The sequence below is a fragment of the Selaginella moellendorffii genome, unplaced genomic scaffold, assembly GCF_000143415.4.
Source record: "Selaginella moellendorffii unplaced genomic scaffold, v1.0 SELMOscaffold_2, whole genome shotgun sequence".
In the NCBI taxonomy this organism is placed as follows: Eukaryota; Viridiplantae; Streptophyta; class Lycopodiopsida; order Selaginellales; family Selaginellaceae; genus Selaginella; species Selaginella moellendorffii.
Window position 1 is genome coordinate 1927347 of NW_003314263.1, and position 25779 is coordinate 1953125.

The window sequence follows — 25779 nt, forward strand, 5'->3', positions numbered from 1 at the left end:
TTCTTTTCTTTTCCTACTCAAGCACTATTGAAGCAGAAGATGATCATCCAGACAGCATTTTGGCCTCATGCTTCTTGGTACATGACAATGTAGCAAATTATTTCTTATATTTTGAGATTATGAGAAAATTTGAGATGTAGAAGCTGGTTGGACTCCTATATCTCAAGTGATAGGAACAGATTTCCTTCTATCAAATCTTCCAGCTAGTTGAACATGGTTATTTACTATATTGCAAAATACTAGGGAAAGTTTTATATGATGTGTCGTTCTCTCAAGAGCATCTTTCCTAAGTTTGCAAGCGTGGACTTGTCCCAATTGTAAGGCTAAACACCTATGCCCAATTTTACCCTTGTTTCTTTTGCCTAGCCTTTACAAAGAGGTCCCAAAGAAGTGAATAACCTTGTTGCCAACTTTGACCCCGAGCTTTAACCTGATGTTCGATCATACAGCTTGACCCCCAAGATTCGGCCAGCACAAGAGCACATGATCATTCTCAGCAAATAAAGCTAAACTAGATCACCTCCCAGAAATTGCCTGTCGAAAGCGACGCTAGCGGCAAAAAGTGTCGTTCAGTTGGCCTCTCCCTCTTTGCGCGAATCAAAAGAATAGAAATGGAACGAGGGCCCTCCTTTCAAGTGCACGAGTGAGATTGTAATTCGCTCCAACCGTAGAAAGATATTAGACGTACACGTCTGTGTATAGGAGGTTGGCAGGGTTTTACCAAGTCTTAGGACCATTAGGAGAGAAGCCGCCATGCTTCCTTCTTCAAGGTACGAGTGGGCTACCACCCGCATTACGTTAATTGGCCGTCGCTATTCTCCATCCCCACAAATTTGTCTCCACCATACGAGTTTTAAGTGCTTCCACTCGGACACTTCCAGCTTCTTCCAATTCCTCGCGATAAGTGACTAGTTCCCTTGATCGATTCCTTGGACTTTTGGGATGGGTTCTTTTCAATCCTGACTCCGCTGATCTCACACCCAAGAACTTCTCGCCCGAGGAAGCGGAGAGATATCTTCTTCTTCTTCTTCTTCTCCGTTTTTTTCCTCTCTAGTCTTGGACTATCTCGGGACTACTATACAGCCTGTCTCTGCGAAGTGGAAGATGTTTAACGGGACTTACGTTTTGTGGGATTGTTTAGCTCATGGGCCCGTTTGGACATACTCACCTAACTTACATGACAACAGTGGTTTTGGTTTTTTTTTCTTGCGGTTCAAGGTGGTGCTCCACTCTTGACACTGCGTTTAAAACTCTTGCAATGTGTCCTTCCAAGTTGCCTACCTATGGAGAAACTTAAATGAGAAGAGAAGGAAGTGACTAGAGATAGAGTGTTCTTTTCTTTTCCTCTGTCCTGGATCATGGCATTGCAATCGATGATCTCGAGTGCCTGCCGCGCGGTTGTGATTTTCTCTTTCCTCGCTTCCTGGAGCTTCGATCTGGTGGTTGCTCAGAATGAAATAACCAAAGTCTACGACTTCCAGGTCAGTTTGCTTAACATGCTCTCGCCAGTTTCGAGCATCCAGAGCTCATCGAATTGCCACCGCCCAGGTCGTAAGCTCGATGGTGAGGAGGCTGGGAAGAACAAAGAACATTATCACTGTCAATGGCGAGCTCCCGGGACCAACAATCTATGCCAACGACGGCGATAGGCTTCTCATCACAGTAAGGAACACTGTGAAGTACAAGATGTCGATCCACTGGTGATGAGCGAGAGCCAAAGTCTCAAAAGTTCCAAAACTTTTTGTGATCTAATGCTTTGTCACAGGCATGGAATCCGGCAATTTAGAAGTCCCTGGTTCGATGGCCCAGCGTATGTCACGCAGTGTCCTCTCAAGCAAGGCCAATCGTTCCTCTACAACTTCACCGTGGATTCACACATGGGAACTCTCTTCTGGCATGCCCACATCCTGTGGCTTCGAGCCACTGTCTATGGAGCCATCGTCATCTATCCAAGGAGGACAATGCCTTACCCATTCAAGTCCCCCTACGAAGAACAAGTTGTCATCCTTGGTAAATTTCTCGAGAGAATTGGAGGAGATCATCTCCGCAAGAGTAGATAGATCTAGAGGACAAAGTTCTCACACACAATCCTCTGTTTTCTAACAGGGGAGTGGTGGAACAACGACATCCAAGCGATCGAGGAGGACGCTTTGAGGCACGGGGCTCCAAACCAATCGGACGCTTACACAATCAATGGATTCCCGGGCCCGAGCTACAAGGAATCGGAAGCACAAGGTAAGCCAGAATTGAAGAAAGAATGTCTCTCTCTTTCTCTCTCTGTGTGGATATCATCACTCTTCTTGTTCTCTCACAGAAGTGTACACCCTGAACGCCATCACCGGCAAGAGATACCTCCTCCGCCTTGTCAATGCTGCCCTCAACATGGAGCTCTTCTTCTCCATCGCCAACCATAGCATGACGGTGGTGGAAGTAGACGCCGAGTACACCAAACCTTATATCACGGACACCATCCTCCTCACGCCCGGGCAAACCACCAACGTAGTCATCACCGCGGACCAGCCATGCGCACGCTACTTCATGTCTGCGGTGCCGTACATGTCGGCGCAGCACGTCCCCTACACCCCCACTGCCGCCACCGCTGTGCTCGAGTACATCGCCTGCGACATGAAATCCTCCACGTTTGCAACGCCCGAGACTCCGATCCAGCCCTTCTTCAACGACACAAGCTACGCGACTAGATTTTCCGGGAGCTTGCGGAGCCTGGCATCTTCGCAGCACAAGATTGACGTCCCGCAGACCGTGGACAAGGAGTTTTTGTTCGCTATCGGGCTGGGAATCAAGCCATGCTCGCCGGGGAGCGCTTGCCGAGCACCAGGTACGCGAGACAATTCTCTATACAATGGACAATCATATTGTCGTTCCAGACAATGGGAACTTCACTGCCTCGATCAACAACGTCTCGTTTGCTCTCCCGACCAAGATGTCCCTCATGGAGGCCTACTATCGGAATGTCCCGGGGATCTACTCCACGGACTTCCCGGTCGCGCCGGTCAACCCTTTTGACTACACTGACCAGGGCTCGGGTTCTTTAAAGAATGTGGCTCCCCAGGTGGGAACCAGGATCTCGGTCATTCCGTACGGATCCAACGTCCAGATTGTGTTCCAGAACACGTACATTGCTGGGTTTGAGAACCACCCAATCCATCTCCACGGCTATAATTTCTATGTGCTCGGCTATGGCTTTGGAAACTATGATGTTTCCAAGAGCTCGCACTTTAATCTGGTTGATCCTCCTCTCAGGAACACGATCGGTGTTCCATCCGGAGGATGGGCCGTGATTCGATTCAAAGCTGACAATCCAGGTATAGAGATCATATTCCTTTTAAAGAGAGTTTATACTTATACGTATGCTGTTTGATCAGGTGTGTGGTACATGCATTGCCACCTTGAGATCCACACAACTTGGGGCCTTGCCACTGCGATTCTTGTCACAAATGGCGTAGGACCGGATCAATCGATTGTTCCACCGCCGGATGATTATCCACAGTGCTAGCTAGTGCCTCTGATCATCACAGCGAAGATCTTATATCAAGATTTAGTTTAGTTTTCTTTCCCTTCAGGTTGCTTTAAGATGCAAGCAAGCGAGGGGAATGATTTTAGGTGGGTACATGCAATGATCGGGTGTTTAAACCCAGAGTTTAAAAGAGAAAGTCAAAGAAAAGAGAAAGCACGTTGAGATCTGTGGACCAACTTCTTGAGTAAGTTCTTCTCAAAGAAGAATTCCATTACCTTACGTATACATACAAGATTTTCGTTGCCTAGTCGTCATCAAACCCAAAAGTTCTTCCCCAGCAAACCTTCCAACCCAAAGGGCCTGAATCCGAAGTCCTCAGCAAGACTTGAAAAAGAACCACACCGAATAGACAGGTCTTGGGCAAACGGTACAATAGAACACTAAATCATTTGAAATAAATCTAGGAAAGTTTGGATCAAACGGTCGCAGCATTCCCGATCGTTGAACTCGTGTCAACATTGTTGGCTGCTTTATAGATTCTCTCGTGTCATGCTATGCTAGAGAAAAAGCTGTGTTAAGAAAAAGTAGCAAAAGATTGGACTCTTGGGTCATTATCATCCACTCGGGTCTCAGAACTTACAAACATATTGGACAAGAGAAGAAATGGAGATGGATTTTTGGGATCCAAATCCATGGCCTCTCCGGCCGCCCGAGCTCCCCTCTGAGAATCTCCGTGAAGTTTGCAAGCGGCCAACAGCGTCGACCATGCAAGGCCATAAGACTCAAACGGCATGTTTCTCGCGAGCTCCTCGGCGTCGTCCAGCCTCTTGACACGTCCCAAGAGATCAATCACGCAGCAGTAGTGCTCAATCCTCGGACAAACTCTAAAATCACCACACATAATGTGGAAGAACTCTCGAGCTCGATCGGTGGCCCCAGCGTGGCTGAACCCGGTGAGCACGCAAGTAAACGTAATGTCTCGAGGATCGAATCCTGCAAGAACCATTTTCCGAAAAATATCTACACACTCTTTCAAATGCCCGGCTTGGGCATATGCAGTAATTGCAGCGGACCACGTCACAGAGTCCTGTTCTTGCATAGAATCAAACACACTTTTGGCATTAGAAAGGTGACCGACATTCGAATAAGCCGCAAGCATCATAGTAGATGCCACTGTGTTGTTAGAGGGCACCTTGTCTAGCAGTGATTTTGCCTCGACTAGATGCCCTCTTGTGGTATATGCGTGAGCAATGCTTGTCCACGCGAGAACTCCGTGGTAAGGCATCTTTTCAAGAACCATTTCAGCACGGTCAGTTTGGTAGCTTGCGCAGTAGACTCCGATCATCGCACTCCAGGTCACTGCGTTCTTCACAGGAATCTTCTCAAACATCTCTTGAGCGAGGATGGTTTCCCCGTTCGCTCCACAGGCCGAGAGCATCGCAGTGGAAGAAACTCCATCGTGCTGGGGCATTAGTGCAAAGATCCTGTGCGCGCTCTCCAATCGCTGGTTCTGGCCGTGGGCGGCAAGGATCGCTGTCCAGGCCACAATGTCGCAATCGGGCATGAATTGGAACGTCGCCAAGGCGCGATCGAGGTGACCTAATTGCGCCCACAGCTTGATCATCGCGGTGGACGAAACGGCTGTGCGCTCCGGGATCGCCTGGAATATTCGGGAAGCTCCCTCGGCATCTACGGCTTGGGCATATGCCTGGAGCACGGTGTTCCACGACGGAATATCCCACGCCGGCATCCTGTCGAACAAAGCCCTGGCGCTTTCCACGTTTGCTGCGTCGGAATATCCCTGCACCATCGAGTTCCACGTTACCACGCTGCGACACGACATGCCATCGAATATCCTTCTGGCGTCATCAAGATGCCCACCCTGGGCATATGCTACCAGCATACCAGTCGAGGCAATAACGCACTCTCCCGGAATCAAATGAAAGATTCTTTTTGCCTCTGCAAGATTCCCTGTTTTGGTGTATTGGGTAACAAGCACACTCCACGTTACCACGTTGCGTTGGGGTATCAAATCGAATATTTCATGGGACTCGTCCATATGCCCGTTGTGGGCATATGCCGTGATGAGTATATTCCACGAGAAAGCATTGCGCGAGAAAGCCCCACTGTGGAACAGCGCCAAAGATTCTTCCAGGCAGCGGCATTTGGCGTAACTGTCAATGAGGAGATTTGCGAGGTACGTGCTGGAGCAAAAGATTCCGCGGCGAATGTGAGCGTGGATTTGGCGGACGGAAGCCAACCCTTTGCAGGACCGGACTTGTTTCGCCAAAAGATCCTCGGATTCGTGATGGAGACCAGGCATCTCATTTGCTGTCCCCCAAAAATTTGAAAATCATACCCTTTATCACCCGCAAAACTATTCCATGGATCAGAAATAGAAAAGTGGGAATTTTTTTTTTCAAAAAAATATTTGAAACAAGCTTGGCCACCGACTTTATTTTTGCCGATTTTCTTGCATCCAACAAGGGACAAATCACATCCCTGTGAACCCCGTTTCAACAAGCAGGAATGCAATAGTTTACACTTGAGGTTGAACATACCAATCCCAGCCACCAATCCACCAATCCAAAAACCAGCTAGATTCATCACAGATTTCTTTACGTAGAGGATAAACCTATCCATCAAAAGCCATATTATCAACCAAGGACCTTTAAGTTTCTTTAATCGCTCCTGGAGCTTATAGTAGTACTATTAGTTTCGTGTTTTCTCTTGTAAGGAAAGAACTCTTTTCAAGTGATCGCACGCTCGGTCCCAAGAGCTCGTCCTCGAAAGTCGCCCTGAAGGGTCCGAAGTGGGTCAAGACAAAAGATCCAAGTCCCATTTTCATTGTCATCGGGCAAAGACAAACACGGATCGATCAACACAGCTAGCATGAGAACTTGAGAGCTTCGCTTTTTCCAGAAGTTGATTTCAAAACTTTCTCATAAGATTCTTCTTGTTGGCGATGATCACGACACTAAAGAATTTGGAGAACCTGGAAAGAGAAGGGGCTCTAGAACGTGAACATTCTACCTAAGAACACAGACCAAGTATTTCTTTGGTTTAGAATTCTAATTTTATACCCCACTTGAGAAACACACCTAAACCTCCATCGGAGAACTCCAAAACGCTTTGTCATTCTCACTCGGACTGTTGCTTGATTTGTCCACACGACCAACAATCTCGTGGCCACTTCGTGATGCCACGCAAAGTGGTCGTGGAAATGCGCTTGGTTGGATGGCTCCGTCTTGGCACCCAAAGGTTGCTTGGAGGATTATCTCACGTAAAGACTTTGAGAGGGTCCACGCTTTTTGATCGCGTCATGGCTCCAAGACCAAATCTTTTCAACCATGCCGTGAAAATGTCCACATTCTTACATGGTTGACACCATTGATAAGTGATTATCAAATGGTAGATTGCATCTACTCTGACATTGTCCTTAGATATAGCCAATCTAGACAACCTTAATGCGCTCTACAATCAAGTGGGTTTTCAACGGACAGACCTCCAAAGCTTCTAGATTTATATCCCATCCAGGCACTTTGGTGACGAGCACGTATATCAGTCTTACGCGGATCCCAGCCGTTGGCTGCGGCGCGCACTAAGGGTGCACCATTTGAGGGCGTCAACACGGAAGGTTTGAACTCCACCGTTGGATGGGAGGATTTCAAGCGCACCGTCGGATCCGTGCCCATCGGACGGCTTGAGCCAGCCACAAAGCAATGGCGATGGCGATGGCGATGGCGCGACAGAATTGTTTAATCTAGCTCGACGTCGTGCTTCTTTCCTCCCTCCATTTTCCTGGAGACCCCACTCGTTTTGCTGTTCGCTAGCCTGTAAGGAGTTGAATTTGCTGTGCCGAAGCATCGAGCACAGCACAGTGGCGTTTTGATTCCATCGTCCGGGATATAAAAGGATCGAAAGCGCACAAGGTTTTGGGGGAGAACTAGCCGCGAGTAAGAGGGGAGGAGACGCGAGCTAGCTAAGAGATCCTTGTTTTCTGGCGTGTCAAGCACGTACTTTTGATCGCCCTCCTCTTACTCTGCTCGATCGGCTTGAAATCCTCCAAAAGTCTGATTGCTCTGGCACAAGCAGAGCACACAGGAGTGTTTGTAGGATTGGATCGAGCTCGATGGCCAGGCGAGGGGCAATGCAAGCGAGCTTGGCCTTTTGTTTCTTGTGGTTGGCAATCGGAGCTCAATTGTCCGAGGCAACGCCGCCAAGAACAAAGTTCTACGAATTCAATGTAAGAATCCTCTGTTTTTCCTCCATTTTGTCTTAGCTGCAAAACTTTTCTCTTGGTAGATTACCGAGAAGAAAATCACGAGGCTCTGCAGCACAAAGTCAATCATCGTAGTGAACAATCAATTCCCAGGACCGCAAATCGATGTCGAGGAGGGCGATAGTCTGGAAATCAAAGTAAACAACTTCATCAATCACAACATCACATTGCACTGGTAGAACAACACAAAGATTCAAGTGTTCTTCGCTTCTGATGGATGGATTTCCAGGCATGGTATCTTCCAGAATCGAACAGGCTGGTTCGATGGCCCGGCTTACATCACCCAGTGCCCGATCCAGCGCCAGAGATCCTTCGTGTACAAATTCGATGTCGTCCGGCAGCGAGGCACGCTGTGGTGGCACGCGCACATCACTTTCTTGAGAGCCACCGTGTATGGAGCTCTCATCGTTCATCCAAAGCAGAGCTTTCCATTCTTGCGACCAGGCGAGGCGAAACCAAAAGAGCTTGTCGTCATGCTTGGTAAGAACATCGTCAGATTCTAGTTCCAGTCCATGGGTTTCCAGCAATTCATCTTCTCCGTGACCTCCAGGCGAGTGGTGGAAATCGGACGTTCTCGACGTGATCGGACAAGCCATGCTAACTGGCGCTGGGACGAATCTCTCGGACGCATTCACCATCAATGGATTGCCCGGGCCGCTGTATGGCAAGTGCTCGCAACAAGGTAAGAGAGCCGAGATCATCCCAAGCTCCTACTTTCCCTGCCCAAATCTCTCCACAATTCTTGCGAGAATCACTCCTAGAAGAACAAGGAAAGAATCCCACACAAACTCTCTCTGATTTCGCAGACACGCAAGTCTTCAATCTCCAGCCCGGGACTCGATACCTCCTCCGCCTCATCAGCGCGGCCATGAACACGGAGCTCTTCTTCGGCATCGCCAACCACACCCTCACCATCGTGGAGGCCGACGCGCAGTACGTGAAGCCCTTCACCACTCCCTCGCTGGTCATCTCCCCAGGCCAGGCCATCACCGCCCTCTTCACCACAGACCGCGATCCATCCCTCACGTACTCCATGGCGGCGCACGCCTTCGCCTCCGCGCCGCCATTCATCCCCTTCCAGAACACCACCACCGCCGCCATCCTCTCCTACGCTTCCCCCCCGCGCAAATCCTTCCCGCGCTTCCTCCTCCCATCGCTCCCGCCCTCCACCGCTGGATCCGCCTTCTCGGACGCCTTCGCGGCGAAGCTCCGCAGCGCAGATCGCGTCCGCCGCGAGTTTCCACTCCCGGCATCGCCCGCCGCGGAGAAGTTCTTCATCACGGTGGGTCTCAACGTCCAGAGCTGCCCGCCAACCATGAACCCTAACATCTCGTGCGCCCTCCCGGTCCCCGGCGGCGGGCGATTCGGCGCCTCCATGAACAACGTCAGCTTCATCGGATCCTCCTCGGCGTTTCTCAAGCAGCACTTCGATTTCATCCACACCGGAGAGGATCCCAGCACATATACCACCGACTTCCCGCGCTTCCCACGTCCGTACAACTTCACCGCGAGCCCCGCCATCGCCAACCAGAACGCGCCCGAGGGGACCAAGGCGAGGATCATTCCGTACGGCGCTACCGTGGAGGTGGTGCTCCAGGGGACGACGCTCCTGGCGCCCGAGAACCATCCCATTCACTTGCATGGCTTTGATTTCTACGTGCTGGCCACCGGGAGGGGGAATTTCAATCGGACCCGCGACTCGCCGGCGTTCAACCTGGTAGATCCGCCGCTGAGGAACACCATCTCGGTGCCGGCAGCTGGCTGGGCGGTGATCAGATTCGTCGCGGACAACCCAGGTGAGTTTGATCGCGAGTTCTTTCGTGGGATGATCGTCTCTCTTCTTCTCGTGCTGCCAGGGACTTGGGTGTTTCATTGTCACTTGGATTTGCATTCTTTGACGGGGCTCGATACCGTGTTTATTGTGGAGGACGGTGCCGAGGAGTGGCAGCGCTTGGAGCCACCGCCCAAGGATCTGCCGCCTTGCTGATTGCTCGCTTGTTTGTACAAAGACCACAACCAGCCCTGGAGAGGTTAGCGGTCGATCGATCGATTGATTGTTTGATAGAGTCATACACCACAGTCCCCACAAACGTGGGGGCTTATAGTCGAAAAAGCCCAAGAACAGGGACAAAGGGAAGATTTAAAAGGAATTGGAGTTTTGTTTTGGAATCTCAAGTTCGAATAATAAAGTGGGTGTTTTTGTAAATTGATTCTAGAGAACTCTATGCTTAGAAGGCCCCTTCGGTCGGATTGGGGGATGAGATGCGGCTTTCTTGAATTCTTTTCCTTCGGCATTTGCCTGGAAGGGGCATGCGCAATTTGGGCATTTCACGCAAGAAAGTTCATGCGTGTCAACGTGGTTCATGGAGGCAATGCAATCACAGCACAGCTTGTCATGATTGTGAAGATCTCGTCTACAGCGAAAGAGTTGTGCACGTAAATTTGCCAAGTTTGCTTGCTTTCCATTTCGTTATCTTTGCTTGCAGTTTCTTCGTTTCCGCGTGATTGAAAAGATCTTCGTTTGCAAGTATTTCTTTATTGTGGTCCGTTTGACAATCTTTGTTTCTGTGCTTGAGGGTCCAAAGCAAACTTAACAAGAAAAATCGGATGGGAGAATGTGTGTGGTAACTCTTTAGCAGCGTGGATAATCCGGTGGGGGTGCCTGGATCGATTGCAAAGGTCCCTCGCCGTTCTCGACGATGAGAACAGTGTCCAATCCCCAAGTAGTGTGGATATCTAAGTGACAATGCATAAACCACACTCCTGCGAATGGAGAACAAGGTATGAGAATTTCAAGAAAGATGGCGAAGGGGAAACTAACCTGGATTGTTTGCTATCAATCTTATAGCTGCCCAACCTTTGAGAGGAACCGAGATGGTGTTTCGAAGAGGAGGATCCACCAGGTTGAAGTTGGCTTGGTACTTTTTCTTGTAGTTTCCAAAGCCTTGGCCGACGATGAAGAAGTCATAGCCGTGGAGATGAATTGGATGGCTTTCAGCGTTGACAAGGCTCGTCCCCTGGAGAATTATCTGCACGCTACTGCCGTAAGGTATGATCCGAGCTTTCGTCCCGTTCTTCGAGTTTAAGTTCCTCAGTGGCCTTCCAGTGTAGTCGAACTTAACCGGCGGCTTGGTCGAGAAATCCTTGGTGAAGACGTTCATCAGCTTGTTGGTGTAGTAAGCACCGAGAATGGAGCTTCTCGGCGAGACGTAAGTGATGTTGTTGATGGACGCGGCAAATCTTCCCCCATTTCCTTGGCAGCTCGAGTTTGGAGCTCCCCTCGGACAATCCTCACGGTTGAGTCCCACGGTGAAGAACAAGTGCCGGTCGACTTTCACGGGTACTGTTGGGAGCTCCTCGGTTAGTAAGCCTCTGAGCTTGCTGTTGAAGCTCACCACCTTTCTCGTGTCGTTAAACGCAGGGAGCCTTGGCAGCCCCGAGAAGAAAGACGAAGGAGACGATTTGTATCTGATGATCCCGGCGGTGGTCGTGTTGTCGAATGGATTCTGGGGGACTGCGGCTGCGTAGGCCGAGGCCGCCATGAAGTACTGGCCGGGAGTTTGATCCGCGGTGAAGAGTACGTTTGTCGTCTGTCCGGGAGTGATGACGATATAGTCGGTTTCAAAAGGCTGTTGATACGAGGCATCGGCTTCCACCACCGTCAACTTGTGATTGGCGATGCCGAAGAAGAGATCGGTGTTCATCGCAGCATTTATGATACGTAGGAGGTACGTTTTCCCTTGCTCCACATCGAGTGCGTATACATCTGGCAGGAGAAATTGGAGTCTGACATGAGAAAATTTACTCTTTTCATTACCGTTTCCAGAGCAATTGTAGAGAGGCCCGGGGAGGCCATTGATGGTAAAAGCATCCGAGACGTTTGGACCACCGCCGGATGCTAAAGCTTGATTCAAGACGGCTTGGACGTCCGATTGCCACCATTCACCTGTAAGTTCTTTTAAGTTAGCTTTTCTTCTCTTCTTCCTTACCTAGGAGGATTGGTACTTCAGCGTCTGGTGCTGGGAATGGAAAGCTCGATCCAGGCCTTGGGTGGATAATCAGCGCACCATAGACTGTGGCCCTCATCCACCGAATGTGAGCATGCCACCAAAGAGTTCCTCGCTGGTTTTTTATCACGAATTTGTACGTGTAGGAGCTTCCAGATTGGATTGGACACTGCGTGACATAAGCAGGGCCGTCGTACCAGCCAGTTCGATTCTGGAAAACTCCATGCCTGCGTCAAAGTCACGTCAGCAAGCTACTCCTCTTCGTTTCTTCTAGTTTTTAATCAGGAGTGCTTGGATCAAAACCGAGCATTTGGCAAGAACACGATGGAGTACGTGAGAAAAGTTTTTTATGGGATTGAAAACGAGATTTTACCAGTGGAGTGTGATGTTCTCCGGGACCTGGTTATTGACCTTGACAACGAGCATGTCTCCTTCATCGAGGTGAATCTCGGGCCCCGGAAACTGTCCATTGACGTTAACGATGTTCTTCGTACTGCAGAGTCTAGTAACTTGCGATCTTGTGATCTGCAATGAGAAAACTTCAAGAGCTCGAAGAACAACACAACTTGACAAACTTACATTAAACTCGTAGAACCTTTCTATCTCGACCGGATTGGCATGAGAAGCAAGAGAAAAACTCAGCAGAATTGCCGAGAATATTGGAACGAGCATCCATCCTTCGAGCTGCATTGCCTCTTCCCGACTCAAAGAGAAATGCTATAACTCCTTCCGATTAAAAAGCCAAGGAGCAAACGCAAGAGAGAAAGAGAAACCAACGAGCAGCTCGAGAAGTGACTCTTCATGAGAAATCAAGCGTCTGTATATATACTCTCTCGACTTGATTGCTCGGCAAGCAACGAGAAACCCGCGTGAGGCTTTCATCCACGATCGATTCAAGGTGGAATTTCCAGAAAAGCTGCTATCTCACCACTTTTTTCTCCTTCTTCTTCTTTCTTTTCATCGCTTCTTCAAAGTCAGGCACTAGTTGTAGGCGCTCTTTGAGCTTTTGACAAGGTCAGCTTGGAGGAAACCACGAAGAACTGGAGAAAAAGACTGGTAACTAGACAAGTCCTCTAACGGAATAGAGAAACCATTGTCTCACAGCCCAAGGTGCTTGAATCGCGAACGAGTTCCATAGAATTCTTCTCGGTGGGTGATGAAAGCGATACCTTGCGGCTGTGGAGGGATTTCCAGAGAAGAAACAAATTCGTGCTGCAAAAGAGAGATTTTGGAGGTCGCCGGGTCTATCCAGAAAACTATAGATGATCGCTTTCGCGGTCGCTAGATCAAAGTTTCTTTTGGAAGAAGGACTTCGAGGACACGGTAGAATCATTCAACCAGAGTATGGTCAAAAGATCTCTTTTCGTAAAGGGATGGTACGAACGACCCAGCACATTTGCCGTACGAAAAGAATATTCTTGTCTTGTGCTCTAGGGATTGCTCCATTTGCTAGGGTTTGTGGATTTTTTGCGGCAGGGCAGCTCGAGAGATCCGGGATGGCCGATCGGGAAGACGAGGAGACTGTGGCAGCGGCGGAGGAGCACGGCGCTGGCGCCGGGGAGGAGGAGGACACTGGCGCACAGATCGCGCCGATTGTGCGCCTTGAGGAAGTGGCTGTGAAAACCGGGGAGGAGAATGAGGAGGTGCTACTGGATATGTGAGTGATCTGCTTGGATTTGTGAGTTCTTTGTGTGAAAGGATGGATTTTTTTTCTCTAGGAAGGCGAGGCTGTACAGGTATGATCAGGTGTGGAAGGAGCGGGGGACCGGCGTGATCAAGATTTTGAAGGACAAGGAGACGAACAAGACGAGAGTACTGATGCGACAGAACAAGACGCTGAAGATCTGTGCGAATCACTACTGTGAGTGGAAGAAACTCGGAACTTGCATTGTACTGATCTTCATTTCCTTTTCTAGTGGTTCCTGGAATGACTTTGCAAGAGCATGCTGGCAGTGACAAGAGCTGGGTATGGCACGCGATGGATTACTCCGACGGCGAAGTGAAGAAGGAGCTTTTGTGTGTCCGATTCGGCAGCGTCGAGAGTAAGCACACCACCTTTCTCTTTCTCGACGTGTTAAATCGTTTGGTTTTCCAGATGCCCAGAGATTCAAGGACATCTACGTGGAGCGCACTGAGGAGCAAGGCGAGAAGAAGGCGACCGAAGAAGAGAGCAAGGAGGAGTCCAAAGTGGCCGAGACGCTGGAGAAGCTGTCCGTGAAGGATCTCTCGTCCGACCCTGTCAAGTCCGCTGCTAACGACGACGAGAAGGAGAAGCCAGCGGTCGACGACGTGAAAGCCGACGGTAAGAAAGAATGAGAAGTTGGGGGAGAGAGGGGAGCACACGGGGGCATTTGGTTCGTCTTCGTCGTCATATCACAGCCGTCGTAGCTAGAGAGAGTTCTTAGTTCTTGGTCGGTCAGGCATAGCCGGGTTCTCGCAGAGAATTTTTACTTCCTTGTCCAGTGCACTACCATGTCATCACGAGAGAGAGGAGAGAAGGAAGAGTCGTCTCTTTGTCGTCGTTTCTTGGAAGATTTTTAAGACGTGTATTGATTTTTGCATCGCTAGCTAGATCACTCGTTCGTAGGCTCTGGCAGTGTCGTCTTGGCTCTCAGTTCCGCGAGTTCTTGCTTGAACTTGACGTAGGCAGTCTTCATGGAGGATATCATCTTCCTCGCCTCGGTGTCTCGGCGTAGTATCTCTCGCAGTTCCGCCCGTAGACGTCGAATCTCCAGCCTTTGCTGTGTCACTAGATCGTCCCCGCTTGTCATGGTTTGAACCCCAGCGTCTTGTTTCTCTACGGAGTGTCTAGCTCCAGCGTCTCGTTCCTCGGTTAGCATCTTTCCAGCGTTCGATCCATCTCCTTCCAGTTCTTCTCTAGTGTTTACGTCCTCCTGTGGCGGCTGGACTTTGATTTCCATCGCTTGCTCTTGAGAGTGTGCTTCCAGGTTCTCGAGCTCCACGTTCCTGTTGTCACCGCTAGCTCCATCCTCGGTTACAGCGTTCGATCCATCTTCTCCCGCTTCTTTTCTGGTGTTTACGTCCTGGACTTCGATCTCCATCGCTTGTTCTTGAGAGTGTGCTTCCAGGTCCTCGTTCCTGATGTCACCATTCTCCTTAACTTCGAGAATTTGAGCGTCACCATTCTTGTTAGCTTCGAGTGTTTCTTCATCCCTTTCAACTTCCACGCTTGTTCTTCCCGGTTCTTCATTGATTCCTTGTTGTCCTCGCTGTTCTTCGCTTGTTCCTTGCTTTTCTTCGCTTGTTCTTCCCTGTTCTACGCAAACTCTTGACAGCGTCATCGTACCGCGAGGCTCAACACTCTCGCCGAGCTTGCTCCTGATGATCTTGGTCAGCCACTCTCCATACTCAAACGCGAGCTTCCTTCCTTTGCTCTTGGTGATGGCAATAGTGGCCGTGGCACGGACGATCATCCTCGCCAGGAACTCGGCCCATCGCATCTTAACTCCCATCCTGTACGACTTGTCCAGCGCCAGCACCATCTCGGCCGAGAGGAGATGGTAGGAATCGTTCTTACACTCGAGCTTGGCCATGAGCATGGTCGCGATGGCTTGCATCTCCTGGACGTGATCTCCAAACGCCAAGTGCTGGATCGAGTAGCCCCGCGTCCTCTTCTCCTTGGCATCGGTCATCACCTTTCGGAGCGCCAGCTCCTGGGCCTTGCTCGGAGCTCCCGGCGTTATCTCATCGTCACCGAGCGGTAACCCGGTAGCCTCGGCCACGCTCGCGGCGTCCACCACCACCACCTTTCCTTGGACGATCCCACTCGCGGCTTTGACGTCGAAAGTGGCGAGGAACTCGTCGCAGAGGGGCTTGTCTAGATCTGGCACTGGCTCCCTCGCGAATCTCTCCAGTCCCATGCGTGAGAGGAGATCCAGAGCTCGCGGCTCCTTGAGGATGGGAAGATCAAACACCCAGGCCTTGCGGTATGTGAAACCGCCGGTTCGGAGGCGCGAGCACGAAGAAGATGGTGGTGGTGTGCGATCATATCGGATCGCTTTGATCGAAGAAGCTGGCGATGGATTCTCTGCCGGAGGAGGAGCTGTGGCTTTCTCGGCTTTCTTCCGCCGCTGGAAAGTCTTGAGAACCTTCGAGTTTGTCGGGGAGCCATCGTTGCCCCGATTGAAGAGCTTCCGCTTGCGAGCTTTTCCATCCCTCTGGAGATCCACGAGCAGAGATCGAAAGCACGGCGCCACATTTCTTGTCAAGAAAATTTTCCTCCTTTCTTCCTTGAGGGGACGAGCTTCGTTCTCTTGAATCTAGAAATGCCAAGAGAGTCCAATGCAGGAGAGAAGAAAAGCACGAAACGAAACTTACATGTGTTTCCTCGCAGCCCAAGTGAAGGATCAAAGCGACCTCATCGTCATCATCCACAGCTTCCACCCTTTCCCCGAGTGGGAGAGGGCAAACATGCGCCAGACCTCCGAGAATATTCTCTCGTGTGGAGCTTTTTCATTACTATTTCTTGTACTTCACAATAATATTTCTTGTAGTTCGTGATAGGCTTTAAGAACTGATAATATATTTCCAGAATTTTCAGCTTTTAATATGAATTGTAGTATAATTAAATAATTAGTATTATTAACTTTTATAATAAACTTGTGAAAAATTAACATAAATATACACTTATGAGTATTTTATGAAATGAAAAGTTTTCATGTCTTTTAAATATTAGTTTTGGCATATATGAATATATTATTTTATAAGTTTTAATTTCAATATTGAATAAATAATTGATTTCTATATTTAATCTCATATATCATTGTTTCCATTTTGCATATATTTAAACAAATTTATTGTAGTTATATATTGCCAAAAAATTTACAGATTTTTTTAATTATAAAACAAATAGAAAATACTTTAGGAAATTGAAAGTATTAATAAAAAAAACTATTAAATGTAAAAAAACTAATTAAGTGTTATTCTTCTATCGAAAAGGCATCACTTGAGAATATAAATGCTAGAGTATTAATATTCATTCGGAAGAGTATATAAATTGTGAGCAGTACATAAAAGTATCTAAATGATGTTAAAAATACATAAGAAATTGGTAAACACCGTAATTTGGAACATAAGATTTTTGCCATGATGAACCATTTTTACACACACATGCTATTTTAAAAATTGAGCTATTTTTATTTATTAAGTGCATTAAATTGTATATGAATAACAATAATAAAAAATTCAGTTGAATGTAATTGACATCAATCATATTTAGCTTTAAAATAACATAAAAAAAAAATTTTTTTTACTAATATAAAATTTATATCCTTTTTACTAAACATTCAATCAAGAATATAGTAAAGAAATATTTTAATGTTGCATTATTTGCTAAATTATACTCCTATACATTTTAACTTTTTTTTTGTAATGTTAAAATTTCTTCTTTTTATTTTTTAGAAATATTTGTATATCAAAGAGAAAACATCATTAAACTGATAGATATAATATGAATTGATAATATATTATTATATTATATATTTATAAATTCATCCAGGAAGGTTTTAAAATAAGTTGCACAAAATGTCATAAATGCCATATAAATTGAATATACATTGTTATACGATTGAATTTAGTATAACAGCCTTCTCTTTGTGAAACCCTTGTGATTGATTGCAGGATAAGGGTCCACACCGAGCAGAATAACGCACTCTAAATAAGTCTAGACCAAACTTAATCATTTCCATTATTTGTAAAAAAATTATTAAATATATAATTGAAAGTGGTTTAGAAGGATAAAGATTGAAACAAAAAAGAATGGATTTTCTAATTGTTCATTATTAGAATTAAAAATGTTTTGTAATGAATTTGGTAAAGAAATTTTTAGGGCTTTATCCAAGAATCACCTTACAATATAACAAATTATTAAGATATTTATTTTATTTATATAGTTACATAAATCATGACTTTAATGCTTAAATAAAAATATATTAATTATAAAATATCATCAAAATTTAACAATATCTGATTTAATTAATTTAACTTTTAAGACCTATGGAGACTTATTAAATTTTATTTATATTATCTAACTAAGCTATTTTAGTCAATTTTTTTATTATAGTACTAACTTGACTATCCATAACAAATCCTTCTCTTTCATAACCCATTAGAAAATCACATGAAAGTAAACATTTACTTAATCTTTCATAGATACAATCTTTATATATAATTTTTTATTCCAACTCCTTCAACATTAACACTATCTTGGAATGGCCTTTGAAAGGCTTGCAAATATAAGCTTGAGAATGATCTCATAAGCGATTTTTGTAACAACAACAACAAACACCATTGTGAATGAGATTCTCACAGCAATTTGAAAGTGTTTCTCCATGAGGAGCATTTTAGTGTGTGCTGTTATTGATTGAGCATTTGTAAGAACACAACACACAAACTGTAAAGTAAGCTTTGAATGGCAGGAAATCACTTTACCTGTCATTTGGACAGAATAGTTGATAGTTAAAACTAGGTTTTGCTAGTTCTTCAGCTTACCATGCTTGTTTAGTTTCTAAACTCCAGGCATACCTTGGAGAACTTCTTATAGAGCGAACAAGAGATAACGAGAGATAAAAAAAGATAAGAGAAGAGCTACGCTTCTTTTTGCTATTTGTGATATATTCCTAATTGTGATAAAGTTTCTTTATTAATTAAAAATTGTGAATACAAAAATGTGCATATTATATTAGCAAAACCAAACCAGTTTATTTATTTCGCATGATATATAACTTCCTATTTACAGTGTACAAAAGTTGAAAGCTATGAAATCTTGGTCTCGGGTGGTCGTGGTTGCTCCCCCTCGGGAGGAGGAGTTTGCTCTGGAACAACAGGCATGAATGGTCCACTCGTGCCTAAGCATGCCCCCTCCTCAGTGATTATGTGAGCTACTTGAATCAAAATCTCTTGCTGCGCTTTGAAGAAAGATGGACCTCCCTGGATCGACGAAAACCAAAAACAAATCCTTGAACAGAAAGTAACACTTAGCGTGGAACTTACCGGAGCTCGAATGATACAAAGAAGTCCTATGTCGAGGCCGAGCGATCCCATGGACTTAAGGTAGCACATTGGAGGCTGGCTTCCCTTGTCGACTTCCTTGTGCCACCGCAAGTACTGGACAACGCGGTTAGTTATCTTCTCGATCAAGAAGATGTCCTGGTTTCTGACTTGAAATGTTGCCTCAAGCAGCTTGTCCTTTGCCCTGGAGTAATTGATAATCACCTGAAGAGAACAATGGCTGGATGAAACTAGTGAGAGATAGAAGTACGAGTTCTAAGTTTCTGAATGATTCACACCTGGTTGATAAAGGCTTGATTGGGAACGAGTACGGGAACTTTGTCAAAACCAAGTAGCTTGGTTTGAAGAAAGCCAATGTCCTGGACTTCTCCCGAGAAAGAGCCAGCCTGCGTGTAGCAAATGTTTGGTACATTTCCAGCTGTGGCCTGTAAAGTCACTCACCTTTATCCGCTCTCCAATAACGAATGGTCGTGTCATGAAAAGAATAGCCCCGCCAAAAACGTTGCTTACAATCTCCTTTGCAGCCAGACCGACGGCCAAACCTGCGTAGAAAACGAAAAGATTAAAATAATCCAAAAAAATAAAAAAATAAAAAAAATTCGACGATGGCATAATACCAGATATACCACCGACAGCCAGCAACGAGCTCAATGCAAACCCACAAACTTCAGCAATACTTGATGCTGCCAAAAAATATAGAAACAACGAAGCCACCTTGTCGATTGCAACAACACGAGGCTGCAGCAAAACAGCTACATTAGCTGCTAAAAAAATGTCCAATCCTGATGAAGCTTACCGCATCAATTCTCGACTTTGAAGCAAGATGATCAACCATAATTCGCTTCCAGCGAAGTAAAAACCATATCACAGCAACAACGAGGCCAATGGCTCGGACTTTCCCGATCACATAGTGACCAACCTTGAGCGGTGTAAGTACGTTGACACTGCAAAACAATTTCTAGTAAAAATTGTTTCTAGTAAAAATAGAGATTTGTTCACTCACAATCTTGTGGAAGCCCATAACAAAACTGTTAACTTGATCGGACCCCTCACTGCTGTAAAGCTGGAGTCTTCATAGTCTTCACTTTGTACCTCCTGCTGCTCCGGCTTTGTGTTCCTTATGTACAGCCTGTGTAAACATAATTTCGTCTAAGGACTGGCAAAAGATAAAACTTTGACAGAAAACTTACAACTTACTTATTCAGCCACCGACAAAAGGAGTCGACTTTGATGAAGACAACATAAAAGAATCCAAAAATCAATGCTTCGCGCACGAAAATAATAGCCTGCAAAAGCAAAAAACGATGAGCGACAAGAGAAATCTCTTCCAGACCTGACGCTTACAAGATATTCGCTGCTGTGGAGACGCGAGTGGATTTTCACGGGCAGCCAGCTGAAAATGTCGAAGTTTTTCGGGAAGTACGGACTAAAGAGCGTCCGCAGCCTCCTGAAAATATAGCTACTCACACGGTCGAGGAAATTGTCGCTAAACTCCGCCACGCTCTCGAAAGGCTTGGCAATTGGAAAAGATGGCCGGTTTTCATTGTCCTTGTCCCTAGAACTCCCGGATGCCAAAGTCTTAGATCTCAAATGCCGCTTAAGCGTGAGCTCGTCACCTACAAAACGAGATGGTGGCAGCTGGAAGAAATGAAATATAAGTAGCACACTAACATAGAAAAAATATGTAAAGCTTACCTTGGAGGACGAAGAACAAGGACATCCAAAATTTCTAGGCATCGCAACGCATTCTCGTGTTACGATCCTTACGCTCTTGCTTCCAAATCCTCGCCGCCCTCCTCCGCCAAAATCCCTGGACGGCGCTGCTACTCTCATCCTCGCGCTCAAGCCATACCACTCCAACGATGAGGCTACGGAGGCCATTGCCGGAGAGACACATGCTTATAGACACTCTCCCTTCTCCTCTTGCAGGGATTCAAGCTTTCTCGCGCGCGCACGGTGCTGGAGGAGCCATGGATTCAGGGAGAAGATTGTGACTCCCTGACCGCTGCCGCATTGCTATAAATCCCTACGAAACGGACGACGGATCCTCTTCATTCTCGAGCGCGCTGGAAACCCTAAGCGTGCAGAAATGTGCGAGGGATATTCGAAGGCGCCTTTAATTTGAAAACTACAAGTATGGTTTAGTTAATAAAAAAGTAAATATAAAGGTTTAAGATTATAAATAGTTTTTGAATATAAATGATAATTCAAGCCATTGATTGGGTTAAATTTCAACCATAGAAAAATAATATATTGAGAATGTTCTCAAACTCTGTCACATAGTTAATAAGATCAAAGGTAAAAAGGGTAAAATAAGCAGAAATCACTTTCAGCATAAAACTTTAATATAATGCTGCCATCTTTTGGATAAAATCATTCAGTTTTTTGTAAGTTATAAATTATACTGTTACGTCAGTACACAACTTTTACACATGCTATATTAATATTCATACACTAAAAATCATAATTAATGAAAATATTTTTTTTTTAATTTTCTTAGTAAATTTATTAACAGTTTCATCTAGTAGGTGTTGAAACCTCTAGAAATAGCTCAGTTCTTATTGCGATTCAATATACAGTTCCACCTCTATTATAAGGTTTTATGCATTTATCCCATATTACGTTTAAAGCGTTATCTATATCACTTCGAGTTACACTACTACGTATCCAGACAAATGCAGTTACTTTAATAAGACCACTAGTAAGAATAATTTTCCAGTTCGATTTTGATTAAGGGAACTATAAATACGATTTTCACAATTACAAATATCTTCTTCAGAAAATCTTAAAGAATAAGGTAAAAATCCCCATTTATATCCATCACTCAATGAGTATGCTTTGTTTAGCAGATAACATAAATGGAAAAAAACGTGAAAAATATTTCTTCATTTTCTCTACAAAATTATAACCAAATCGCAAAAAGACATATATATTCACCTTCCATTTTTTGGATGGTAAAACCAAGACTAAATGGTCCACAGATGGAACATTTTAAATGTTAAATCTGGCCTTCGGTGATGCCATTTGAAATGGCTCCAAATTAGCCATTTGGTATGATAGTCTGCTGCATATAGCCATGGAAGCAAATGGAACCAGGTTAGTGAAAATGGGCAACATGAATGGATGATTCACCTAAAGTTCCTGGTCTGTTCTACAGTCAACAATTCAAACTTGTTTCCAAATATGTCCACGTGGCTGTTTGACTCGACGTTTTTACGAGTTCTAAGACTCTTAGATATTAAAAGGTTAAGTTTCCTCAACCTTGCGCAGCTGGTGTAGTGGTATCATAGTACCCTCCCACGGTACTGACCGGGGTTCGATTCCCCGGCTGCGCAACTTTTGAAGTGTCTTTTTGAAAAAGTTTATAACTTTATGAGAGTCGCCTAGGTAGTGGATGCGCGAGCAGCATCAATTTTGTTCGCTACTTCGCAGTTTCTCCAAAGAGCGGTCCCTCGCCCGGATCAAAAGGCTTCACGGAATTCTGCGAGAGAATGGCTATGATCGAGATGATACAATGCTGGGAAATGTTCTTGTCCAGGCATATGGGAACTGCGGGAACATTGAGGAATCTCGATTCGTGTTTGGGAGGATCCGGCACAGGAACATCTTCTCGTGGACAATCCTTCTTGTGGCAAATGCCCAAAATGGGCATCTTGAGGACGCTAGGCTTGTCTTTGATAGAATGCCACAGAGGAATCTTATCGCATCTAATGCAATCCTTGCGGCGTTTTGTAAGTCTGGGGATTTTGAATCAGCCGAAGATATGTTTGAGAAAATGGAGACTAAAAACACTGTCACGTCGAACACAATGCTTGCCGCATATGCCCAAAATCGGCATTTGGATAAAACTCAAAAGTTCTTTGATATAATATTTGATCGGGATGCTTTTAGCTGGTCGATTCTCGTCAATGCTTTTGCACAATGCGGCTATATGGATCACGCAAAGAACATTTTTGACCTGGCTCCACAGAGAGATTCTTCCCTTTGGAACGCCGTCATTGCGGGATATTCTAGAAATGGAGATTCCGCGTCTGCTTTGGCTACGTTTCATGCAATGGATCTCCAGCCGGATCAAATTACTTTCGTTTCAGCAATCGATGCATGTTCGACTGTCGAGGAATTGGAAGAAGTTCGTGAAAAGTTGGCGAGCTTTGATTTCAGCACGGCGGTTTACGTGGGAAACGCATTAATTGCGACGTATGGAAAATGTGGTCAGAGCATTTGTGCTAGAGATGTCTTTGATCAAATGCCGGCAAGGGATGTTCAAACGTGGAATACCATTTTAGCGACATATGCCCAAGCAGGGCACATGCGAAATGCTCAAGACACCTTTGAGAGAATGCCATCTCGAGATGTAGTAACGTTCAACTCCATGGTGGCAGCTTTTTCTCAAGACCGCAATCTTTCCAAGGCCAAAGAAATCTTTGATGAATGTCCGTGTGTGAACTTACAGTCCTGGAATGCTTTGCTCGCAGGAGTTGTAAACAATGAGCTAGCAAAACAGGCCATTACACTCTTTGTCTCGATGGACTGTGAGGGCCTCCAGCCGAACAAGCTCACATTCTTGGCTGCCCTAGATGCTGCTGCGATGCTATGCTCATTGTCTCTGAGTGAAAAGCTACACGACGAAGTCACAGTTCTTGGCTTCGAGTCAGACGTTTTCATTGGAACATCACTTGTGACCCTGTACGGAAGATGCGGCAACGTACCGAAAGCAGCTGCGGTCTTTGAAACAATGCGTTCGAGAAATCTGGTATCTTGGAACGCTATGCTTGCAGCATATGCCCATAATGGGCACTGCAGGAAAGCCATTGGGCTGCTGAAAACAATGGACGTTTCGGGTGTTCGTCCCGATAACGTCACCTTTGTGAGCGTTGCAGACGCTTGCTCCAACCTCGGAAGCCTGGCAACCTCTCGACTTGTTCACAAAACCATGGCCGAAAGCGTGATTGACAAAACAAACGACGTTACTCTTTGCAACTCACTCGTAAACATGTATGCAAAGTGTGGCAGCGCTCGAGATGCGTGGAAGGTCTTCACAGCAATGCCGAAGCGAAACGCCGTGACTTGGAACTCTATAGTTGCAGCATTTGCCCAGAACGATCGGCCGCGCGAGGCTATCCATCTCTTCAACTTGATGTGTCTGGAAGGTGGCGCTCCAAACGAAGTTACGCTCTTGAGCGTTCTCGCGGCTTGTAGTCACGCTGGGATGGTCGGACGAGGCTGGAGTTTCTTCCATTCCATGAGAGATGACTTTGGGGTGGCGCCCAAGATGGAGCACTACGCGTGCCTGGCGGATCAACTGGGCCGAGCTGGGCATTTGAAAGATGCTCAAGGGATCATTGATATCATGCCTTACGAGCCCCACTCCAATGCTCGAGTGGCGCTGCTAAGTTCCTGCGGTGTTCACGGCGATGTTTCGATTGGAAAGTGTGCGTTTGATGAGCTCGTCGCTTTCGATCCGGAGAACGGAGCTTCGTATGTATTGGCTTCCAACTTCAAAGACTAGACGCTCTGATCTGTGGATGCAGTTTCTTTCGAAGAGTGATGCTGTAAAAATACAAAGATGGAGTGGCTAAGATGATTCTAGGATGGAGCAAGCAGCTCGCACTGATAGTTTTGTACCTCGACACTAAACTTACAAACGGAAGCCTCTTCTTGCTCCTCGTCCTGCTGTTGCTGCTGCTGCTGCTGCAGCTGGCCATGCCTAGTTTGCTGCGCCTCCATCCTCCTTCGCAACTCTAGAGACATGAGTTTAGCCTGAGTGGCAATGAAACACGAGGCTTACTCTTGTTTGCAATCTCCTTTCTCGTGAGATCGAGAAACTCTTCCCAGGTGAGAGCATCCAGTTCGAGTTTAACGGTCTGAGAGAGCTCAAAGTTTGGGACCCTTCCACACATGTAAGCGGCCCTGCGAAGCCAAAGTTAGAAGGACTAGCGAGAGGCTTCACGCAATGAAGGAGAAGATATAGAAACTATACCCAAAAAACTAGCTAACCTGTCGTAGAGATGAGCGGCATCTTCCTTTGTGGAGACAGTTCCAAGGTGCACTTGTTTCTTGCCGACTTTGATCGCGGATTGCCACTTCATGTTTTTGAAATAAACACCTCGCAAGCACAAGGTGTTGTGCTTCTTCCTCTGGTAAGTTCGCTTCTTTATCTCAAACTCTACACACCAGGAAGAAAGTTTAAGCATGTCGACATAGTTGTGATTGTTTTGATCAATCGCTTACCAGCACTACGAGAACGAGAATGAGCACCATTCCCCGCTCCACTGCCAGTAGGCGATGAAAACTTCGCCAAAAGGCTCTAAAAGAGAAACAAATCGCGATAAGAAACAAGACCGACCAAGTTCCTCTCTACCTAGATCTTTACTTCATGCGAAACGAAGCTACTCCATACCTTGCTGCTTGTTTCAGGAGTACAAGGTCGCAAAGTTCTCTTCTTCCGTCGCTTAACAATCACTGTGCAAGCAAACAAGTCAAATGAGCTAAACGAATGGAGAAAAAAGGAGAGATTGAGGAGCTAACCTGCGGAAGCAGCGATTAATCGACGCCTTCTGATGCTAACCATGGAGTAGTATCCTGTCACAGCGTCACTCGTCAGCGAATCCGGGAAGAAAACCTCCCTTGCGCTAGAAATCTTCGAGAGAACACTCACCTGGTGATTTAAGACGAATTTCTTGCTCCTTGCCAGCAGCCGATGCCGCATTTGCAGATTTAGCTCGCTACACCGCAGCGCTACACGTGCTCGCTCGCGCGTTTAGGGTTCTTCTCTCGCGCACGGACATAGACTGTCGGAAAAACCCACAATCCACTTTCCAGCTGTATATTCCGTTACTTGACGGTATGTTCCTCCTCCCTTTAAACCCTTTCACTGTCGTGAATATTCTTATTTTAGTACCGTTGGTACTGCTAGGTCAAAGCGATGGCGCTTCGTTGATCGAGGTAACTCTCTTAGGGCTTTGCGATTCTTCTTATCGCATGCT

General features: G+C 46.2%; 9 protein-coding genes and 1 non-coding gene across 10 annotated transcripts; 5 read left to right on the forward strand and 5 right to left on the reverse strand.

The window, feature by feature from the left end:
* Positions 1 to 1260: 1260 nt before the first annotated feature.
* On the forward strand, positions 1261 to 3711 carry LOC9662188 (laccase-10). Its single transcript, XM_024663402.1, has 7 exons — positions 1261 to 1481; positions 1549 to 1700; positions 1766 to 2010; positions 2107 to 2235; positions 2315 to 2836; positions 2886 to 3323; positions 3384 to 3711. Exons 1-7 carry the CDS (start codon positions 1359 to 1361, stop codon positions 3512 to 3514), a joined length of 1740 nt encoding a protein of 579 aa, XP_024519170.1. The 5' UTR covers positions 1261 to 1358; the 3' UTR covers positions 3515 to 3711.
* Positions 3712 to 3789: 78 nt separating this feature from the next.
* On the reverse strand, positions 3790 to 7342 carry LOC112341048 (pentatricopeptide repeat-containing protein At2g35030, mitochondrial-like). Its single transcript, XM_024660455.1, has 4 exons — positions 7047 to 7342; positions 6037 to 6110; positions 4120 to 5806; positions 3790 to 3859 (listed from the first exon to the last, which is right to left on the reverse strand). Exons 1-4 carry the CDS (start codon positions 7340 to 7342, stop codon positions 3790 to 3792), a joined length of 2127 nt encoding a protein of 708 aa, XP_024516223.1.
* Positions 7340 to 9963, forward strand: LOC9660967 (laccase-4). The gene is made up of 6 exons (XM_002962452.2): positions 7340 to 7721; positions 7781 to 7932; positions 7987 to 8237; positions 8308 to 8439; positions 8564 to 9553; positions 9614 to 9963. The coding sequence occupies exons 1-6, from the start codon at positions 7608 to 7610 to the stop codon at positions 9742 to 9744; spliced, it is 1770 nt and encodes a 589-aa protein (XP_002962498.1). The 5' UTR covers positions 7340 to 7607; the 3' UTR covers positions 9745 to 9963.
* A 343-nt stretch (positions 9964 to 10306) lies between these two features.
* Positions 10307 to 12454, reverse strand: LOC9660968 (laccase-12). Its single transcript, XM_024660467.1, has 6 exons — positions 12344 to 12454; positions 12138 to 12289; positions 11747 to 11991; positions 11575 to 11703; positions 10579 to 11523; positions 10307 to 10520 (listed from the first exon to the last, which is right to left on the reverse strand). Exons 1-6 carry the CDS (start codon positions 12452 to 12454, stop codon positions 10390 to 10392), a joined length of 1713 nt encoding a protein of 570 aa, XP_024516235.1. The 3' UTR covers positions 10307 to 10389.
* Positions 12455 to 13202: 748 nt separating this feature from the next.
* Positions 13203 to 14325, forward strand: LOC9662189 (ran-binding protein 1 homolog b). Its single transcript, XM_002962453.2, has 4 exons — positions 13203 to 13421; positions 13483 to 13625; positions 13681 to 13806; positions 13860 to 14325. The coding sequence occupies exons 1-4, from the start codon at positions 13261 to 13263 to the stop codon at positions 14078 to 14080; spliced, it is 651 nt and encodes a 216-aa protein (XP_002962499.1). The 5' UTR covers positions 13203 to 13260; the 3' UTR covers positions 14081 to 14325.
* LOC112341051 lies at positions 14314 to 18221 on the reverse strand. The gene is made up of 3 exons (XM_024660475.1): positions 18215 to 18221; positions 16103 to 16206; positions 14314 to 16044 (listed from the first exon to the last, which is right to left on the reverse strand). The coding sequence occupies exons 1-3, from the start codon at positions 18219 to 18221 to the stop codon at positions 14338 to 14340; spliced, it is 1818 nt and encodes a 605-aa protein (XP_024516243.1). The 3' UTR covers positions 14314 to 14337.
* A 222-nt stretch (positions 18222 to 18443) lies between these two features.
* On the reverse strand, positions 18444 to 20861 carry LOC9660969 (mechanosensitive ion channel protein 1, mitochondrial). Its single transcript, XM_002962878.2, has 10 exons — positions 20489 to 20861; positions 20138 to 20431; positions 19991 to 20079; positions 19797 to 19922; positions 19590 to 19737; positions 19411 to 19531; positions 19235 to 19335; positions 19072 to 19179; positions 18776 to 18997; positions 18444 to 18712 (listed from the first exon to the last, which is right to left on the reverse strand). Exons 1-10 carry the CDS (start codon positions 20672 to 20674, stop codon positions 18539 to 18541), a joined length of 1569 nt encoding a protein of 522 aa, XP_002962924.1. The 5' UTR covers positions 20675 to 20861; the 3' UTR covers positions 18444 to 18538.
* A 1008-nt stretch (positions 20862 to 21869) lies between these two features.
* On the forward strand, positions 21870 to 24302 carry LOC112341053 (pentatricopeptide repeat-containing protein At4g02750-like). The gene is made up of 2 exons (XM_024660484.1): positions 21870 to 21889; positions 22226 to 24302. The coding sequence occupies exons 1-2, from the start codon at positions 21870 to 21872 to the stop codon at positions 24300 to 24302; spliced, it is 2097 nt and encodes a 698-aa protein (XP_024516252.1).
* On the forward strand, positions 22058 to 22128 carry TRNAG-CCC. Its single transcript has one exon. It is a non-coding gene; the product is annotated as a tRNA-Gly (tRNA).
* A 9-nt stretch (positions 24303 to 24311) lies between the features above and the next one.
* On the reverse strand, positions 24312 to 25603 carry LOC9662190 (ethylene-responsive transcription factor-like protein At4g13040). Its single transcript, XM_024663773.1, has 7 exons — positions 25452 to 25603; positions 25322 to 25375; positions 25194 to 25255; positions 25025 to 25100; positions 24791 to 24959; positions 24582 to 24703; positions 24312 to 24534 (listed from the first exon to the last, which is right to left on the reverse strand). Exons 2-7 carry the CDS (start codon positions 25362 to 25364, stop codon positions 24380 to 24382), a joined length of 627 nt encoding a protein of 208 aa, XP_024519541.1. The 5' UTR covers positions 25365 to 25375; positions 25452 to 25603; the 3' UTR covers positions 24312 to 24379.
* Between the last annotated feature and the right edge of the window lie 176 nt (positions 25604 to 25779).

Excerpts from the sequence above, each read along its gene's own strand:
- LOC9662188 (XM_024663402.1), top strand. The coding sequence starts at position 1,359 with ATGGCATTGCAATCGATGATCTCGAGTGCCTGCCGCGCGGTTGTGATT. Across the intron at positions 1,482-1,548 it reads CCAAAGTCTACGACTTCCAG|GTCGTAAGCTCGATGGTGAG; the intron begins GTCAGTTTGCTT and ends GCCACCGCCCAG. Across the intron at positions 2,236-2,314 it reads CAAGGAATCGGAAGCACAAG|AAGTGTACACCCTGAACGCC; the intron begins GTAAGCCAGAAT and ends GTTCTCTCACAG.
- LOC112341048 (XM_024660455.1), bottom strand. The coding sequence starts at position 7,342 with ATGCTTCGGCACAGCAAATTCAACTCCTTACAGGCTAGCGAACAGCAA. Across the intron at positions 6,111-7,046 it reads AGCCAACGGCTGGGATCCGC|GTTTATCCTCTACGTAAAGA; the intron begins GTAAGACTGATA and ends TTTGATGGATAG. Across the intron at positions 3,860-4,119 it reads TTTCTTCTCTTGTCCAATAT|TCTTGCTGAGGACTTCGGAT; the intron begins GTTTGTAAGTTC and ends TTCTTTTTCAAG.
- LOC9660967 (XM_002962452.2), top strand. The coding sequence starts at position 7,608 with ATGGCCAGGCGAGGGGCAATGCAAGCGAGCTTGGCCTTTTGTTTCTTG. Across the intron at positions 7,722-7,780 it reads CAAAGTTCTACGAATTCAAT|ATTACCGAGAAGAAAATCAC; the intron begins GTAAGAATCCTC and ends TTCTCTTGGTAG. Across the intron at positions 9,554-9,613 it reads ATTCGTCGCGGACAACCCAG|GGACTTGGGTGTTTCATTGT; the intron begins GTGAGTTTGATC and ends TCGTGCTGCCAG.
- LOC9660968 (XM_024660467.1), bottom strand. The coding sequence starts at position 12,454 with ATGCAGCTCGAAGGATGGATGCTCGTTCCAATATTCTCGGCAATTCTG. Across the intron at positions 11,992-12,137 it reads GAGAACATCACACTCCACTG|GCATGGAGTTTTCCAGAATC; the intron begins GTAAAATCTCGT and ends ACTTTGACGCAG. Across the intron at positions 11,524-11,574 it reads CTACAATTGCTCTGGAAACG|ATGTATACGCACTCGATGTG; the intron begins GTAATGAAAAGA and ends TTCTCCTGCCAG.
- LOC9662189 (XM_002962453.2), top strand. The coding sequence starts at position 13,261 with ATGGCCGATCGGGAAGACGAGGAGACTGTGGCAGCGGCGGAGGAGCAC. Across the intron at positions 13,422-13,482 it reads GAGGAGGTGCTACTGGATAT|GAAGGCGAGGCTGTACAGGT; the intron begins GTGAGTGATCTG and ends TTTTTTCTCTAG. Across the intron at positions 13,807-13,859 it reads CCGATTCGGCAGCGTCGAGA|ATGCCCAGAGATTCAAGGAC; the intron begins GTAAGCACACCA and ends TTGGTTTTCCAG.
- LOC112341051 (XM_024660475.1), bottom strand. Across the intron at positions 16,045-16,102 it reads TGGGCTGCGAGGAAACACAT|ATTCAAGAGAACGAAGCTCG; the intron begins GTAAGTTTCGTT and ends TGGCATTTCTAG.
- LOC9660969 (XM_002962878.2), bottom strand. The coding sequence starts at position 20,674 with ATGGCCTCCGTAGCCTCATCGTTGGAGTGGTATGGCTTGAGCGCGAGG. Across the intron at positions 19,923-19,990 it reads TTTTGTCGGTGGCTGAATAA|GCTGTACATAAGGAACACAA; the intron begins GTAAGTTGTAAG and ends ATGTTTACACAG. Across the intron at positions 19,336-19,410 it reads GGCTGTCGGTGGTATATCTG|GTTTGGCCGTCGGTCTGGCT; the intron begins GTATTATGCCAT and ends TTTTCTACGCAG.
- LOC112341053 (XM_024660484.1), top strand. The coding sequence starts at position 21,870 with ATGGAAGCAAATGGAACCAG. Across the intron at positions 21,890-22,225 it reads ATGGAAGCAAATGGAACCAG|TTTCTCCAAAGAGCGGTCCC; the intron begins GTTAGTGAAAAT and ends GCTACTTCGCAG.
- LOC9662190 (XM_024663773.1), bottom strand. The coding sequence starts at position 25,364 with ATGGTTAGCATCAGAAGGCGTCGATTAATCGCTGCTTCCGCAG. Across the intron at positions 25,256-25,321 it reads ATTAATCGCTGCTTCCGCAG|TGATTGTTAAGCGACGGAAG; the intron begins GTTAGCTCCTCA and ends TTGCTTGCACAG. Across the intron at positions 24,704-24,790 it reads GCCGCTCATCTCTACGACAG|GGCCGCTTACATGTGTGGAA; the intron begins GTTAGCTAGTTT and ends TTGGCTTCGCAG.